The sequence below is a fragment of the Poromitra crassiceps genome, assembly GCF_964638095.1.
Source record: "Poromitra crassiceps genome assembly, chromosome: 20".
In the NCBI taxonomy this organism is placed as follows: domain Eukaryota; kingdom Metazoa; phylum Chordata; class Actinopteri; order Beryciformes; family Melamphaidae; genus Poromitra; species Poromitra crassiceps.
Genome location: NC_139637.1, coordinates 22214178 through 22231487, shown reverse-complemented (window position 1 = coordinate 22231487; position 17310 = coordinate 22214178). Strand labels below are relative to the sequence as shown.

Here is a 17310-nt window from a genome sequence, read left to right as displayed (position 1 = left end):
ATATATCATATAGGCAATGATCCACATATGCATAATGAATTCAAATGATAAAAATATCAATATTTTAATATAAACTAAATGTTCAGTGCACAAAGGACAAATGTACAAATCATAAACATTGATTTTAACATAAAACAAGCATGTTAAAAAAATCTATTAACATGGTCATGAGAGTTAATATAAATCTATGAACATGGTCATGAGAGTTAAGGAAACAAATAGACAGTTTTTAATGAGTTAAAGTGATTGGCATAAATAGGACTGTAAATAAATTATGAGCCTTGTATCTCTGCTGCCAGACTCCTCGGGCAGCAGGTTGTCGTAGGTACCAGTGGACTGGTACCTGTGTCAGTTGCATCTGTGGATGAAAGAGGAAGCATTTGCAGTGTAAATACAACACAATAAAGCTCCTAATGATACCTCTCTGCCAGATTCACCCAGTTTGCACTATGGAGGCTGCATCAATTGATCCATTCAATTCACACTTTAATTTGACTGTAGCTATACTTCCATTATTCCAAAACCACTGCTGCTACTACACAGAATGAGTGTTGTGAGTATTGCAGACATAGGGCAAAATGACTGCATGTAAGATCTTAATCTTGTTTTGTAAATCTTCGGAGAGCAATCTCTTATATGATTTGATGGTTTGGTAATAGCAAGGTCGCCAACAGACATAAACTAGATGGGATAGTGACCGAGTATGGAAAATAAATATTGAGGAGTGACACTCTGATCTTTGTCATTTGGTACCTGGGGAGACTTTTAAAAACACTGAGTCAAATCTCCAGCGGCAAATGGTATCCTCTTTCAGGGAAGTTTCACTACCTCCATTAAACACAGGTATATGCACTCAAATAAAAGCTAGCAGAGCATCAAACCATCTTATTCCTACAGGTACACACAGGTACCTACAGGTACCTACAGGTACCATCACAGACTTCAGTTACACACATCTCCAGGCAGATGATGTCTGCAAAGATCAATGTTGGGATTGGTCACAGGTAGCAATAAAAAAAGATATTCAGGGACAGGAATTGTTTTCAAATGTGTTTCAGCAAAATGGTTGCATTGTACAAATGAAGGAGATATGATACAACAAATCAAAGTCACCTGGGAGTTTGTGAAAACTTGCTGTGCATTTAGATACTGTGTGAAAAAAACTGAGTGCTATCTCTGAAGGCCCTTGCATTATTTTAATGTTTTAGTGTTGTGTTTTTGTTTTTTTTAAGAAAAAATGAAAGTTGCTTGAATCCATCCGACCTGCAGGAGCGTGGTCAGTGGTCACACTGGTCAGTGGCGTCTCTTGGGGCAGATGGTGGAGTTGCGGTGGCAGCGGTGGAGCGGTCTGGGCCTGAGGGACGGCTGGGGGCGAGGGAGGCAGTCACAGCTCTCCACATCTATCTCACAGTCAGGCATCCATGAACTGAGAGGGAGCTCTAACCAGGGGGACATGACAAGAACATCATGAAGCTTCCACCTAGCATAGCATACACATTTCTAACCAGGGGGACATGACAAGAACATCATGAAGCTTCCACCTAGCATAGCATAAACATTTTAACCAGAGGGACATGACAAGAACATCATGAAGCTTCCACCTAACATAACATACACATTTTAACCAGAGGGACATGACAAGAACATCATGAAGCTTCCACCTAACATAACATACACATTTTAACCAGAGGGACATGACAAGAACATCATGAAGCTTCCACCTAACATAACATACACATTCTAACCAGGGGGACATGACAAGAACATCATGAAGCTTCCACCTAGCATAACATACACATTCTAACCAGAGGGACATGACAAGAACATCATGAAGCTTCCACCTAGCATAGCATACACATTTCTAACCAGGGGGACATGACAAGAACATCATGAAGCTTCCACCTAACATAACATACACATTCTAACCAGAGGGACATGACAAGAACATCATGAAGCTTCCACCTAGCATAGCATACACATTTTAACCAGAGGGACATGACAAGAACATCATGAAGCTTCCACCTAGCATAGCATACACATTTCTAACCAGGGGGACATGACAAGAACATCATGAAGCTTCCACCTAGCATAGCATACACATTTTAACCAGAGGGACATGACAAGAACATCATGAAGCTTCCACCTAGCATAGCATACACATTTTAACCAGAGGGACATGACAAGAACATCATGAAGCTTCCACCTAACATAGCATACACATTTTAACCAGGGGGACATGACAAGAACATCATGAAGCTTCCACCTAGCATAGCATACACATTTTAACCAGGGGGACATGACAAGAACATCATGAAGCTTCCACCTAACATAGCATACACATTTTAACCAGAGGGACATGACAAGAACATCATGAAGCTTCCACCTAACATAGCATACACATTTTAACCAGAGGGACATGACAAGAACATCATGAAGCTTCCACCTAACATAGCATACACATTTTAACCAGGGGGACATGACAAGAACATCATGAAGCTTCCACCTAACATAGCATACACATTTTAACCAGGGGGACATGACAAGAACATCATGAAGCTTCCACCTAACATAGCATACACATTTTAACCAGGGGGACATGACAAGAACATTATGAAGCTTCCACCTAACATAGCATACACATTTTAACCAGAGGGACATGACAAGAACATCATGAAGCTTCCACCTAGCATAGCATACACATTTTAACCAGGGGGACATGACAAGAACATCCTGAAGCTTCCACCTAGCATAGCATACACATTTTAACCAGGGGGACATGACAAGAACATCATGAAGCTTCCACCTAGCATAGCATACACATTTTAACCAGAGGGACATGACAAGAACATCATGAAGCTTCCACCTAGCATAGCATAAACATTTTAACCAGAGGGACATGACAAGAACATCATGAAGCTTCCACCTAGCATAGCATACACATTTTAACCAGAGGGACATGACAAGAACATCATGAAGCTTCCACCTAGCATAGCATACACATTTTAACCAGAGGGACATGACAAGAACATCATGAAGCTTCCACCTAGCATAGCATACACATTTTAACCAGGGGGACATGACAAGAACATCATGAAGCTTCCACCTAGCATAGCATACACATTTTAACCAGGGGGACATGACAAGAACATCATGAAGCTTCCACCTAGCATAGCATACACATTTCTAACCAGGGGGACATGACAAGAACATCATGAAGCTTCCACCTAGCATAGCATACACATTTTAACCAGAGGGACATGACAAGAACATCATGAAGCTTCCACCTAGCATAGCATACACATTTTAACCAGAGGGACATGACAAGAACATCATGAAGCTTCCACCTAGCATAGCATACACATTTTAACCAGAGGGACATGACAAGAACATCATGAAGCTTCCACCTAACATAGCATACACATTTTAACCAGGGGGACATGACAAGAACATCATGAAGCTTCCACCTAGCATAGCATACACATTTTAACCAGAGGGACATGACAAGAACATCATGAAGCTTCCACCTAGCATAGCATACACATTCTAACCAGAGGGACATGACAAGAACATCATGAAGCTTCCACCTAGCATAGCATACACATTTTAACCAGAGGGACATGACAAGAACATCATGAAGCTTCCACCTAGCATAGCATACACATTTTAACCAGGGGGACATGACAAGAACATCCTGAAGCTTCCACCTAGCATAGCATACACATTTTAACCAGGGGGACATGACAAGAACATCATGAAGCTTCCACCTAGCATAGCATACACATTTTAACCAGAGGGACATGACAAGAACATCATGAAGCTTCCACCTAGCATAGCATACACATTTTAACCAGAGGGACATGACAAGAACATCATGAAGCTTCCACCTAGCATAGCATACACATTTTAACCAGAGGGACATGACAAGAACATCATGAAGCTTCCACCTAGCATAGCATACACATTTTAACCAGAGGGACATGACAAGAACATCATGAAGCTTCCACCTAGCATAGCATACACATTTTAACCAGAGGGACATGACAAGAACATCATGAAGCTTCCACCTAGCATAACATACACATTTTAACCAGAGGGACATGACAAGAACATCCTGAAGCTTCCACCTAGCATAGCATACACATTTCTAACCAGGGGGACATGACAAGAACATCATGAAGCTTCCACCTAGCATAGCATACACATTTTAACCAGAGGGACATGACAAGAACATCATGAAGCTTCCACCTAGCATAGCATACACATTTCTAACCAGGGGGACATGACAAGAACATCATGAAGCTTCCACCTAGCATAGCATACACATTTCTAACCAGAGGGACATGACAAGAACATCATGAAGCTTCCACCTAGCATAGCATACACATTTCTAACCAGGGGGACATGACAAGAACATCATGAAGCTTCCACCTAGCATAGCATACACATTTTAACCAGGGGGACATGACAAGAACATCATGAAGCTTCCACCTAGCATAGCATACACATTCTAACCAGGGGGACATGACAAGAACATCATGAAGCTTCCACCTAACATAGCATACACATTTTAACCAGAGGGACATGACAAGAACATCATGAAGCTTCCACCTAGCATAGCATACACATTTTAACCAGAGGGACATGACAAGAACATCATGAAGCTTCCACCTAGCATAGCATACACATTTTAACCAGAGGGACATGACAAGAACATCATGAAGCTTCCACCTAGCATAGCATACACATTTTAACCAGAGGGACATGACAAGAACATCATGAAGCTTCCACCTAGCATAGCATACACATTTTAACCAGGAGGACATGACAAGAACATCATGAAGCTTCCACCTAACATAGCATACACATTTTAACCAGAGGGACATGACAAGAACATCATGAAGCTTCCACCTAGCATAGCATACACATTTTAACCAGAGGGACATGACAAGAACATCATGAAGCTTCCACCTAGCATAACATACACATTCTAACCAGGGGGACATGACAAGAACATCATGAAGCTTCCACCTAACATAGCATACACATTTCTAACCAGGGGGACATGACAAGAACATCATGAAGCTTCCACCTAGCATAGCATACACATTCTAACCAGGGGGACATGACAAGAACATCATGAAGCTTCCACCTAGCATAGCATAAACATTTTAACCAGAGGGACATGACAAGAACATCATGAAGCTTCCACCTAGCATAGCATACACATTTTAACCAGAAGGACATGACAAGAACATCATGAAGCTTCCACCTAACATAGCATACACATTTCTAACCAGGGGGACATGACAAGAACATCATGAAGCTTCCACCTAGCATAGCATACACATTTCTAACCAGGGGGACATGACAAGAACATCATGAAGCTTCCACCTAGCATAGCATACACATTTTAACCAGAAGGACATGACAAGAACATCATGAAGCTTCCACCTAGCATAGCATACACATTCTAACCAGAGGGACATGACAAGAACATCATGAAGCTTCCACCTAGCATAGCATACACATTCTAACCAGGGGGACATGACAAGAACATCATGAAGCTTCCACCTAGCATAGCATACACATTCTAACCAGGGGGACATGACAAGAACATCATGAAGCTTCCACCTAGCATAGCATACACATTCTAACCAGGGGGACATGACAAGAACATCATGAAGCTTCCACCTAGCATAGCATACACATTTTAACCAGAGGGACATGACAAGAACATCATGAAGCTTCCACCTAGCATAGCATACACATTTTAACCAGGGGGACATGACAAGAACATCATGAAGCTTCCACCTAGCATAGCATACACATTCTAACCAGAGGGACATGACAAGAACATCATGAAGCTTCCACCTAGCATAGCATACACATTCTAACCAGGGGGACATGACAAGAACATCATGAAGCTTCCACCTAGCATAGCATACACATTCTAACCAGGGGGACATGACAAGAACATCATGAAGCTTCCACCTAGCATAGCATAAACATTTTAACCAGGAGGACATGACAAGAACATCATGAAGCTTCCACCTAACATAGCATACACATTTTAACCAGAGGGACATGACAAGAACATTATGAAGCTTCCACCTAACATAGCATACACATTCTAACCAGGGGGACATGACAAGAACATCATGAAGCTTCCGCCTAGCATAGCATACACATTTTAACCAGAGGGACATGACAAGAACATCATGAAGCTTCCACCTAACATAGCATACACATTCTAACCAGGGGGACATGACAAGAACATCATGAAGCTTCCGCCTTGACATGGACTTGTAAAAAATGACTTGTGAGCATCTCTGACACACACGCACACACACACACACACACACACACACACACACACACACACACACACACACACGCACGCACGCACACACACACACACACACACACACACACACACACACACACACGCACACACACACACACACACACACACACACACACACACACACACACACACACACACACACCTGGTTTAGTAGAGGGGTAAGGTATGCAACCGTCTGTCATGCAGTCCCAGATCAGCCCACTGGCACAAAGTCTCCTGGAGTCGTCTGCCTCTGGCAGCGTGGGACAGCAACTGGCAATGAAGGACATGGATTTGAATGGAAGAGTAGAATGAAAAAGACAGAATAGGAAAACAGCACAGGAAGTTCAATTAGCTAACAGGAAGTTCAATTAGCTGAGCTGTGGGACTCGACTCACCTACTCCTCCTATGAGGTCGGGCGTTGCGTCGGATTATGGCGGGTTCCATGCACCTGCACTCTGTATGATTAGCTACTTTGATTAGCACGGGCTCAGGTCCAAACTTGAATGGGATCACACTCAGAAGCTGAAATACGCACACACACACACACACACACACACACTCCTCTTAATCATCACCTCCGACTCCTATCCTCCCCTCCCCTCCTCTTAATCCATGTCACCAACGCGGACTCATGGATTCCTCAGATCATCCTCATGGAACTCCCAATCTTGTTACCCCTTTTTGTCACCTAGCTAATTAACTAGTATTCTCTAAACCTACGAACACTTAAAGACTGCATTTTCTATTTCTTTTTGGACTCTACTTTTTAGATTTCAACTCCCTTCCCTGATCTTAGGATAATTTAAAAATTACATTTTTATATCCCTTCTGTTGGACTCTTTTTTACATTTTCAATTTTCTGTTCTCTTGTACATTTTATTTCGATAATAAACCATTCACAGAGTTTCATTATCGGAAACTCTGTGCATGGTTTAGCCCGGCATCTCTCGGCCTGTCTCGGAGGGGAGTCCCCAGATGGGGGTCCGCTGCTGTGGCCTGGGTGGGCCCGTCCCCCGCGTGGCCTGCTCTCACGCTCTCAGTCACTATGCTGGTGGCTGGGGGCTGGGGGGGCGGGTCGCGTGGGGGCTGGGTCCGTCCGGGCCGCAGCAATTGGCCCCTAGCACAACGACCTCACAAGGTTCCTCCTCAGCCAAGTCACTGGGGCAATCCATGCGGCGATCCATATGGTGGAAAGGTTTTCTTGCGTTCACTGGGGGTGAGGGGGTGCCGCTGTGTCCCGGCCTGGCCTTCCCTCCCACGCCCTATGTGGGCGGGGGCCGGGTCGGGGGGCATCGGTGCTCTTCATCACTGGTCGAGGGCTGCCGGTTGGTTTAGAACAGCTTAGGTAGGCGATAGATTAGCTACAGCCTAAGGCTGACCTGTTAGTGTTCAGGCTAAAATCAGACTAGAGCAGGGTAGGATAGGCCAGATTAGGCTGTAGATTAGCTAGATACTATGTCCCAGTTAGCTCTGGTTAATGCTTAGAGTAGTCAGTTGTCTGATCTTCTCCCCCCCCCCTCTCTTTCCCCCTTCCCCCGCTTCTTCCCTTCTTCCCCCTTCTTGTTCTCCTCTCTTTCCATGCTCTTTCCTCCCCCACTCTCTTTCCATGCTCTTTCCTCCCCCACATCCCACCGCCCCCCCTCCCTTCTCCTGCTCTCTCCTCATTCTCCCCCCCTCTGCTCCTTCTCCTCTTCTCCCCTATTTTCCTGAATCCCTGCCACTTCCTGCTCTCCCTTCTCTCACATTCCCCCTGCTCTCCTTCCCCTGCACCCTCCCACCTCTCCTTCTCTGCCTCTCTGTCCTCCCCCCTCTCTCACATTCCCCCTGCTCTCCTTCCCCTGCACCCTCCCACCTCTCCTTCTCTGTTCTCTCCTCCTCCACATTTCCCATTTTCCCCCCACCCTCGCCCTAATCCGGGCCCGTATCCTACTCCCTCCCTCCACCCTAGACCCTACCTCTACTCTCTGTCCTCCCCCCTCTCTCACATTCCCCCTGCTCTCCTTCCCCTGCACCCTCCCACCTCGCCTTCTCTGTTCTCTCCTCCTCCACATTTCCCATTTTCTCCCCACCCTCGCCCTAATCTGGGCCCGTATCCTACTCCCTCCCTCCACCCTAGACCCTACCTCTACTCTACCTCCCCTGTACCCTTCCACCTCTCCTTCTCTGTTCTCTCCTCCTCTCTGTCCTCTCCCCTCTCTCACATTCCCACTGCTCTCCTTCCCCTGCGCCCTCCCACCTCTCCTTCTCTGTTCTCTCCTCCTCTCTGCCCTCTCCTCCCTCTCACATTCCCCCTGCTCTCCCTCCCCTGCACCCTCTCCTTCTCTGTTCTCTCCTCCTCCACATTTCCCATTTCTCCCCACCCTCGCCCTAATCCGGGCCCGTATCCTACTCTCTCCCCTCCCCCAACCCTAGACCCTACCCCTACCCTGGCTCTCCCTCCCCTGCACCCTCATCTCTCCTCCTCTGTTCTCTCCTCCTCCACATTTCCTATTTTCTCCCCACCTCCCCCCTCCCCTCCCTCCTCCCTCTCCCTCCCTCCTCCACTCTCCTGCTTTCTTCAAATGTTCAAATGTTATCTTTATTCTGTATATTCTTGTTACTGTGTGTTAGCTAGAATCAGCTAGACATACTTTCTGTGAAGCCCTCTGAGACATGCTTGTGAATTAGGGCTATATAAATAAACTTGACTTGACTTGACTGACACACACACACACACATACACATACACATACACACACACACGCACGCACACACACACACATACACGCACGCACGCACGCACGCACAGGCACACGCACACGCACAGGCACACACACGCACACGCACACGCACACACACACACACACACACACACACAGTTTTGTCCATGTCTCTTCCTTGAGCAGCCACTGGAAATCATTGTGTGCTTTGTACAGTTTATTACCCAACATTAAAATACTTCGAACAGGGTTTCAGTAAAGAATCTCGAGATTTGAACACTCACAGTTTTATTGACATATGTGGTGCTTGTGTTTCTGCAGGTGACCCCCTCCTGGTTGCAGCAGCCGTTGCACCTGTAGGTAGGTATACAAGTCATATCTACACACATACAATACATACAATACATACACACCTGTAGGTAGGCATACAAGTCATATCTACACACATACAATACATACAATACATACACACCTGTAGGTAGGCATACAAGTCATATCTACACACATACATATGTACAATACATACAATACATACACACCTGTGGGTAGGCATACAAGTCATATCTACACACATACAATACATACAATACATACACACCTGTAGGCATACAGTCATACCTACACACATACAATACATACAATACATACACACCTGTAGGTAGGCATACAGTCATACCTACACACATACATATGTACAATACATACAATACATACACACCTGTAGGTAGGCATACAAGTCATATCTACACACATACAATACATACACACCTGTAGGCATACAGTCATACCTACACACATACAATACATACAATACATACACACCTGTAGGTAGGCATACAGTCATACCTACACACATACATATGTACAATACATACAATACATACACACCTGTAGGTAGGCATACAAGTCATATCTTGGTTGGAGGACAAATTCATTCCATATGATCATATAAATAGAATACAAAATAAAGGTAACGCTTTAGAATACAGCCTGCAACTTACAGGGTAACAAAATCTGAACTTACAGGGTAAGAATTTTTGTAACTACCGGGTACCTATTCTGTTGTTACATCATACATTATGACCTAAAGAGAAATAATAATTTAAATTTCATTTAAATTTATGAGAACTTATACTGTAGTTATTCCGTAACTATCGGGTACCTATTATACAGGGTAACTACAGGGCTGTATTCTAAAGCAACGTTAATTCCTTCCTAGTTACATGTAATTACAGGGTATAGGTCCAAATGTTTGCGTGGAAGTTTTGGTGACCTCAGTGATATTAGATGCAGGGACTTTGGCAAAGCTCAGCATGTGGTGGTGAATAGTGTTAATGTCCTGGATGTGTTCAGCATGTAGTGAATAGTGTTAATGTCCTGGATGTGTTCAGCATGTAGTGAATAGTGTTAATGTCCTGGATGTATTCAGCATGTAGTGAATAGTGTTAATGTCCTGGATGTGTTCAGCATGTAGTGAATAGTGTTAATGTCCTGGATGTGTTGAGCATGTGGTGAATAGTGTTAATGTCCTGGATGTGTTCAGCATGTAGTGAATAGTGTTAATGTCCTGGATGTGTTCAGCATGTAGTGAATAGTGTGAATGTCCTGGATGTGTTCAGCATGTAGTGAATAGTGTTAATGTCCTGGATGTGTTCAGCATGTAGTGAATAGTGTTAATGTCCTGGATGTGTTCAGCATGTGGTGAATAGTGTTAATGTCCTGGATGTGTTCAGCATGTAGTGAATAGTGTTAATGTCCTGGATGTGTTCAGCATGTAGTGAATAGTGTTAATGTCCTGGATGTGTTCAGCATGTAGTGAATAGTGTTAATGTCCTGGATGTGTTCAGCATGTAGTGAATAGTGTTAATGTCCTGGATGTGTTCAGCATGTAGTGAATAGTGTTAATGTCCTGGATGTGTTCAGCATGTAGTGAATAGTGTTAATGTCCTGGATGTGTTCAGCATGTAGTGAATAGTGTTAATGTCCTGGATGTGTTCAGCATGTAGTGAATAGTGTTAATGTCCTGGATGTGCTCAGCATGTAGTGAATGGTGTTAATGTCCTGGCTGTGGCTCGATGCTGAACAAACCTGTAGACGGACACACAAGGTGGCTTGAAGAACATTGAGGGGTCGGTGCCCAGTTCCTTGGCCACGTCAACACACGTTTCCCTCGGCATGCATTGAGTCCGCTGCCACTCTTCATCTATGGCTGGACAGGAGAGGCACACACACTGTAAGACGTTTGCAAGCACACACATGCACACACACACACACACACACACACACACACACACACACACACACACACACACACACACACACAGCACTCACTTCCTGTATGTTTTACCTTGAAGTATCTCCAGGCTGTATGAGTCGGCAGCGTAGCGTGTCGACCGGTGTGATCCCGCTGAGGAGGAGGAAGAGGAGGAAGAGGAGGAGGAGGAGGAGGAGGAGGAGGAGGAGGAGGAGGAGGAGGAGGAGGAGGAGGAGGAGGAGGAGGAGGAGGAGGAGGAGGAGGAGGAGGAGGAGGAGGAGGAGGAGGAGGAGGAGGAGGAGGAGTGGATCTCTGTCTGGGTCTCTGGTTGCTGCAGTCTCATCCGACACTTCCATAACTTCCAGTCAGGAAAGTCCGTCAGCCTCAGCAGCTCGTCTAGGCTGGAGGCAGACCTCACCTCTCTCTCCCACTGCTCCTGACTCAACACCTGATGAGAGAGAGATCTTCATCCTCCAGTGTTTCATCTGACCATATAAGAAAACTAGACCTCCACTGCTCCTCACTCAACACCTGATGAGAGAGACATCTTCATCCTCCAGTGTTTCATCTGACCATATAAGAAAACTAGACCTCCACTGCTCCTCACTCAACACCTGATGAGCGAGATCTTCATTCTCCAGTGTTTCATCTGACCATATAAGAAAACGATACCTCCAGGTAAAAAACATTTACCTACCACTGCGGAGACCCGGGTTAATTTCCCGGCAGTGGTACTTCTGGCTTGAGACAATTAGCTTAACATTTTAACTTAACTTAACTTAACTTACTGAAGCTGAGCGGATGTGGTGTGTGTTTTATGAGGTGTGGTGTCTGCTGTATGAGGTGTGATGTGTGTTGTATGAGGGCACCGTGTCTCATGAGGATACTGAAGCTGAGAAGATGTGGTGTGTGTTGTATGAGGTGTAGTGTGTTGTATGAGGTGTAGTGTGTGTTGTATGAGGTGTGGTGTGTGTTGTATGAGGTGTGGTGTGTTGTATGAGGTGTGGTGTGTGTTGTATGAGGTGTAGTGTGTTGTATGAGGTGTAGTGTGTGTTGTATGAGGTGTGGTGTGTGTTGTATGAGGTGTAGTGTGTGTTGTATAAGGTGTAGTGTTGTATGAGGTGTGGTGTGTGTTGTATGAGGTGTAGTGTGTGTTGTATGAGGTGTGGTGTGTGTTGTATGAGGTGTGGTGTGTTGTATGAGGTGTGGTGTGTGTTGTATGAGGTGTAGTGTGTGTTGTATGAGGTGTAGTGTGTGCTCTATGAGGTGTGGTGTGTGTTGTATGAGGTGTGGTGTGTGTTGTATGAGGTGTAGTGTGTGTTGTATGAGGTGTGGTGTGTGTTGTATGAGGTGTAGTGTGTTGTATGAGGTGTGGTGTGTGTTGTATGAGGTGTGGTGTGTTGTATGAGGTGTGGTGTGTGCGCTATGAGGTGTGGTGTGTGTTGTATAAGGTGTAGTGTGTTGTATGAGGTGTGGTGTGTGTTGTATGAGGTGTAGTGTGTTGTATGAGGTGTGGTGTGTGTTGTATGAGGTGTGGTGTGTGTTGTATGAGGTGTGGTGTGTGTTGTATAAGGGTGACTTGGAGCCAGTGGGCAAGTCAACTAGGGAATGTATGAAGCCAGTTCTGGAATTCCATTAATTCGAAAATCCCGCCGGGGGGCGCACGTCAGGTCCGGAAGTGACGACACGTACATTGGCTCCAATGTAAAAATGAGCCGACTTCTCTCTCGTTCTGTGTCTTAAATAAACATTTTCCGAATGAGCTTATGGTCTGAATAAACAATTTCAAGTCTTTTTCATGCTCTCCTGGGCTCCGTTTTCTAAATTATGGTCCCATTTCGAGTAAAAGAGCCGATAAAAATTATAACTTTGGGGGCGGGATTTTCTTTGATTTACACCAGCCACAGGAAACCAGATGATTCCAACCAGTTGCCAAGGCAGGCTAGCTAGCTAGCTAGCAACGTAGCCAGAGATTAAAAGTAAAATAACAGAAACAGCGTTACCCTTATGATATTTTAATGATGTTAGTAGACACACGTAATAGTATAGATCCCCGTTATGAGGTATGTTGATCAAAAGAACACCTAAAACGCTATATCGAAATCGGGTTTTAGTGGACGGGCAGCTCTGAAGTTGGGGCTTCAGAGCTGATCTGCGGCTAGCTAGCTAGCAACGTAGCAACAGTATAGAGCCCCCGAGGTCTGTTGATCAAAAGAACACCTAACGCTATATCGTTATGTAATGTGACTTGTGACATGATCACCACATTTCAATAAATATAACGTTTTTGCACATTTGAATGCTGCTGGTCGTTTGTTTAATGCTGTATATATTGGACATTTAAAGCTGATACACAATTGTGTTGAGGTATTCCGCAAAGCTCAATTAAAAATATAACGTGTAACCACGTGTAACACTTGAAACAATCAAATTTAACTTTTTCACAGCAATACACAGTCCAGCCCACCATGGTATGGTTAAGGATTGGAACCATTGTTTGAATTATATCGAAATATATTTGCATGGTGTAGCATGTAATGCAGTCTGTTAAGATACTGTAAACATAGATACTCTGTGACACAGAAAGGCAGACGAGCTAGCAGCAGGGATCTTGTCACCCTGATTTCAGATAAACTTGTCTGTCTATAGCTAGACAATATTACTGTACCATAATACCACAAGCTAAAGGCAGCATACACCAATGGAAGGATGGGTAGCATTTGTCATCCAGGCTATACAGTAACGTTAGGCTATTATAAAGTTATGAAACGCTGATTCAGACGTTACAATAATATGACATAATATGAGCCAGTTAGCCTAGCTAGAGAGAGTAATTTCAGACCACCAGATATCACCATATTTCATTTCAATAAATATAAAGCATTCGTTGATTGAAGCAGACTGCTGATCGCTTGTTTCTCCGTCGTCATGTCCTCATGGTCCAATCTTCGGTTCGTAGTTCGTGTTCACTCGACATCAACAATCTTTATATCACATCTGATCATTTTATCCAACCTGCCTCTGACCAGACAACTAATGGATCGTTCTGCGCGATCATATTTGCGACATTCAGATACATGATAATATACAACAAGGCTATCTTTGTTGACAATGTTTATTGACAAAAGCATTAAAACAAGCAAATATAACAATATTCTCCGGTCACTGGCAGATACTAGCTAGGCTACAACTTGTTCAAAGCAAATCTCTCATGTCAGCATTTGGCTTGTGTGTTATGGCAATTTCCTATGTTGAAACAACTGATCAGCAGTAACATGTAGTTTAGCGTTAATCTCAGGAGAACAGAATATTATAGCTTTGATCGTCACAAATCATAATCCTCTGTTGTGTGTCCCATCGGTACTGGACGGCGCCTACCCCTGGAAGAAACGAATTAGACACTGTTAATCACTGTATAACGTTAATGTCTGCTTACCCAACACTACGTGCGATTGGTAAATACTGTAAATGCAGAGGTGGATAAAGTATCCAGAGGAGTTTAACCCCCTTGTTCCCCCTCATTGATTGATAGTTGATCTAACGTTAGCTAGATATATAACGCTATAGCTGGTAGATCATATGAGTATGCTTTGAGTCTGCCTCATCTCAAAGAGGTAACCTAGGTAAACAGAACTGCGTTTGTTTTCTGTCTACGTCCGAATCTGTGCAGCATGCAATACTAGACACTGTTAATCACTGTATAACGTTAACGTTTGCTTACCCAACACTACGTGCAATTGGTAAATACTGTAAATGCAGAGGTGGATAAACTATCCAGAGGAGTTTAACCCCCTTGTTCCCTCTCATTGATTGATAGTTGATCTAACGTTAGCTAGATATATAACGCTATAGCTGGTAGATCATGAGTATGCTTTGAGTCTGCCTCATCTCAAAGAGGTAACCTAGGTAAACAGAACTGCGTTTGTTTTCTGTCTACGTCCGAATCTGTGCAGCATGCAATACTGTTTAACGTTGTATAACGTTAACTTATGCTACTCTAGTCTAACGTAGCTAGCGTTAATGTCATGCTATGTAATTAGCGTTACGTTAGAAAATAAGATTACCTCGATTTTGTGGAAGATGCAAGCGGCAGGCTGGTGACGCCGCGCGAGGTCTGGAGGAAATAATACTCTGGTTTTTCTTCGGGCTATTGTATTCAATGTGAGAGCAATGGAGCAAGGCTAGCAATAGCAACTAACGTTAGCAACATTTGTTAGCCAAGCTAACGGCTAGCAGGGAAAATAACATGAACAAGATGGATGCCGTGGCGGAGGAAACCCTCCCCCGAGTCCCGTCCACGCTCACGCCCTTTCCTGTTTTCCCGGCTCCAGGTTTGAACAGATTTCCCACAATGCAACAGGAAAATCCATTCATCCAATCAAACGAAATCAAACAATATCGGGAAGTGAGCTTCATTTTGCTGTGTCAAAAACATATAGCTAAGGTGGTCCATATTATGTACTGTCAATGCTTGGAGCACTTGGCCTGATGTCACACTCATTAGTCAGAGTCTGCTTAGCAACAGCTGCCTGGCAGATCTGTGTGCGTCTGCTGCATACTGTCCTTCTCTCCTCATAACTACACTATTTACTGTACTGTAATGCCATTTAGTACCATTAAAAATCACAGTGCTTAACCGTTATTAGTTTACATTAAAGAAACCAACACTGTAAACAAAGTAAAGAAAGGGTTAAAGAAGCTTCTTAGCGCTAAGAAGCTTTTGGGAAACCCAACCAATGGCTGGGTGTGTTTTTCCCTTTTTCCTTTCTTTCATGCACCCTTTAGTGTTTAAAATTGGGGAACACTTGAAAATCTCCCCTGTATGTATGGTTACTTGTGTTTTAAATGTTTTACCGTAGGCTATATTCCTCTAATCAGAATGGATTCCTTTTATAATAAGAATGTTGTGGATTTATATAGCACCTTTCACAGAACCCAAGGTCGCTTAAATTCTGTAGAGTTTCTCGCTATTTTGTTGGATGCTGTGTATATAAAGCAATTTGAACTGCAGTCCATGTCTGAAATAAATAATGTTTAATAGAAGAAGTTCTTGTTTAACATGACCACGATTAGGTTATTCTACAACAGTGTTTCTCAACCACTGGGCCGTGGCCCACGGGTGGGCTCAGAGTGCCATCTAGTGGGCCACAGAGGACCTCTCACATCGAGATGGTGGACAGCTCCAGTTAAGATGCTTCTTAAGAGCCTTCTTTAGCGATGTGTTAAGAAGGCTGTTAAGAAGGCGTTTGGGAAACACTTCTTTGGAGCCTTCTTAACTCCTTAAGAAGCTTCTTAACTCCTTAAGAAGCTTCTTTGTTGGGAAACCCAGCCATTGCTGTTGAGTTGATCAAATGTATTTCTTTTGCATGTTGAGGACTACAAGCCGAGTGCCATCCAGTTCCATTGTATTGGAGAGAAGGCAAAAACTCTGCAGCCGATATCTCCAAAACTCAGGCAACTAACACAAAACGATATAGATGGATAAATAGCACTACAGGTGAGAGGGAATATATGTATTTTGGATTTTAGGGTGAGCTGTCCCTTTAAACATGCAACAGCCAAATTGAAATTCACGACTTCCAAATGTCATTTGTGAGTCAGGAGATCCAAAGCCTGATAGAGGATGGTACTGTAGGCCTACAGGCCAGGCAGAGAGGAGTCAGGAGATCCAAAGCCTGATAGAGGATGGTACTGTAGGCCTACAGGCCAGGCAGAGAGGAGTCAGGAGATCCAAAGCCTGATAGAGGATGGTACTGTAGATCCAAAGCCTGATAGAGGATGGTACTGTAGATCCAAAGCCTGATAGAGGATGGTAGCCTACTGTAGGCCTACAGGCCAGGCAGAGAGGATGGTACTGTAGGCCTACAGGCCAGGCAGAGAGGACACTCATGGAATAGTAGACTTGTCTCCATAAGGCTTGCTTCATGTCCTCTAGACTATGGTAAAGATCTGAGCTGTCTGATGTGTTCAATGTGTTGCAGGAAGGAGGGCGGGGCAGGTTGGCTGGCTG

At 44.1% G+C, this 17310-nt stretch overlaps 1 protein-coding gene across 1 annotated transcript in view; it reads right to left on the bottom strand.

Moving 5' to 3' along the window:
• Window positions 1–220: 220 nt before the first annotated feature.
• Window positions 221–17310, bottom strand: part of LOC310794959 (vascular endothelial growth factor D-like) — a gene marked incomplete at its 5' end in the record, with an annotated part of 21526 nt that continues 4436 nt past the window's right edge. Inside the window, 7 exons of the mRNA XM_083656986.1 lie at window positions 221–358; window positions 1264–1439; window positions 6507–6616; window positions 6742–6869; window positions 9331–9400; window positions 11135–11255; window positions 11394–11748. Coding sequence (XP_083513112.1) covers window positions 1294–1439; window positions 6507–6616; window positions 6742–6869; window positions 9331–9400; window positions 11135–11255; window positions 11394–11748 — 930 coding nt within the window. The 3' untranslated portion in view covers window positions 221–358; window positions 1264–1293. The remainder of the gene's footprint in view (window positions 359–1263; window positions 1440–6506; window positions 6617–6741; window positions 6870–9330; window positions 9401–11134; window positions 11256–11393; window positions 11749–17310) is intronic.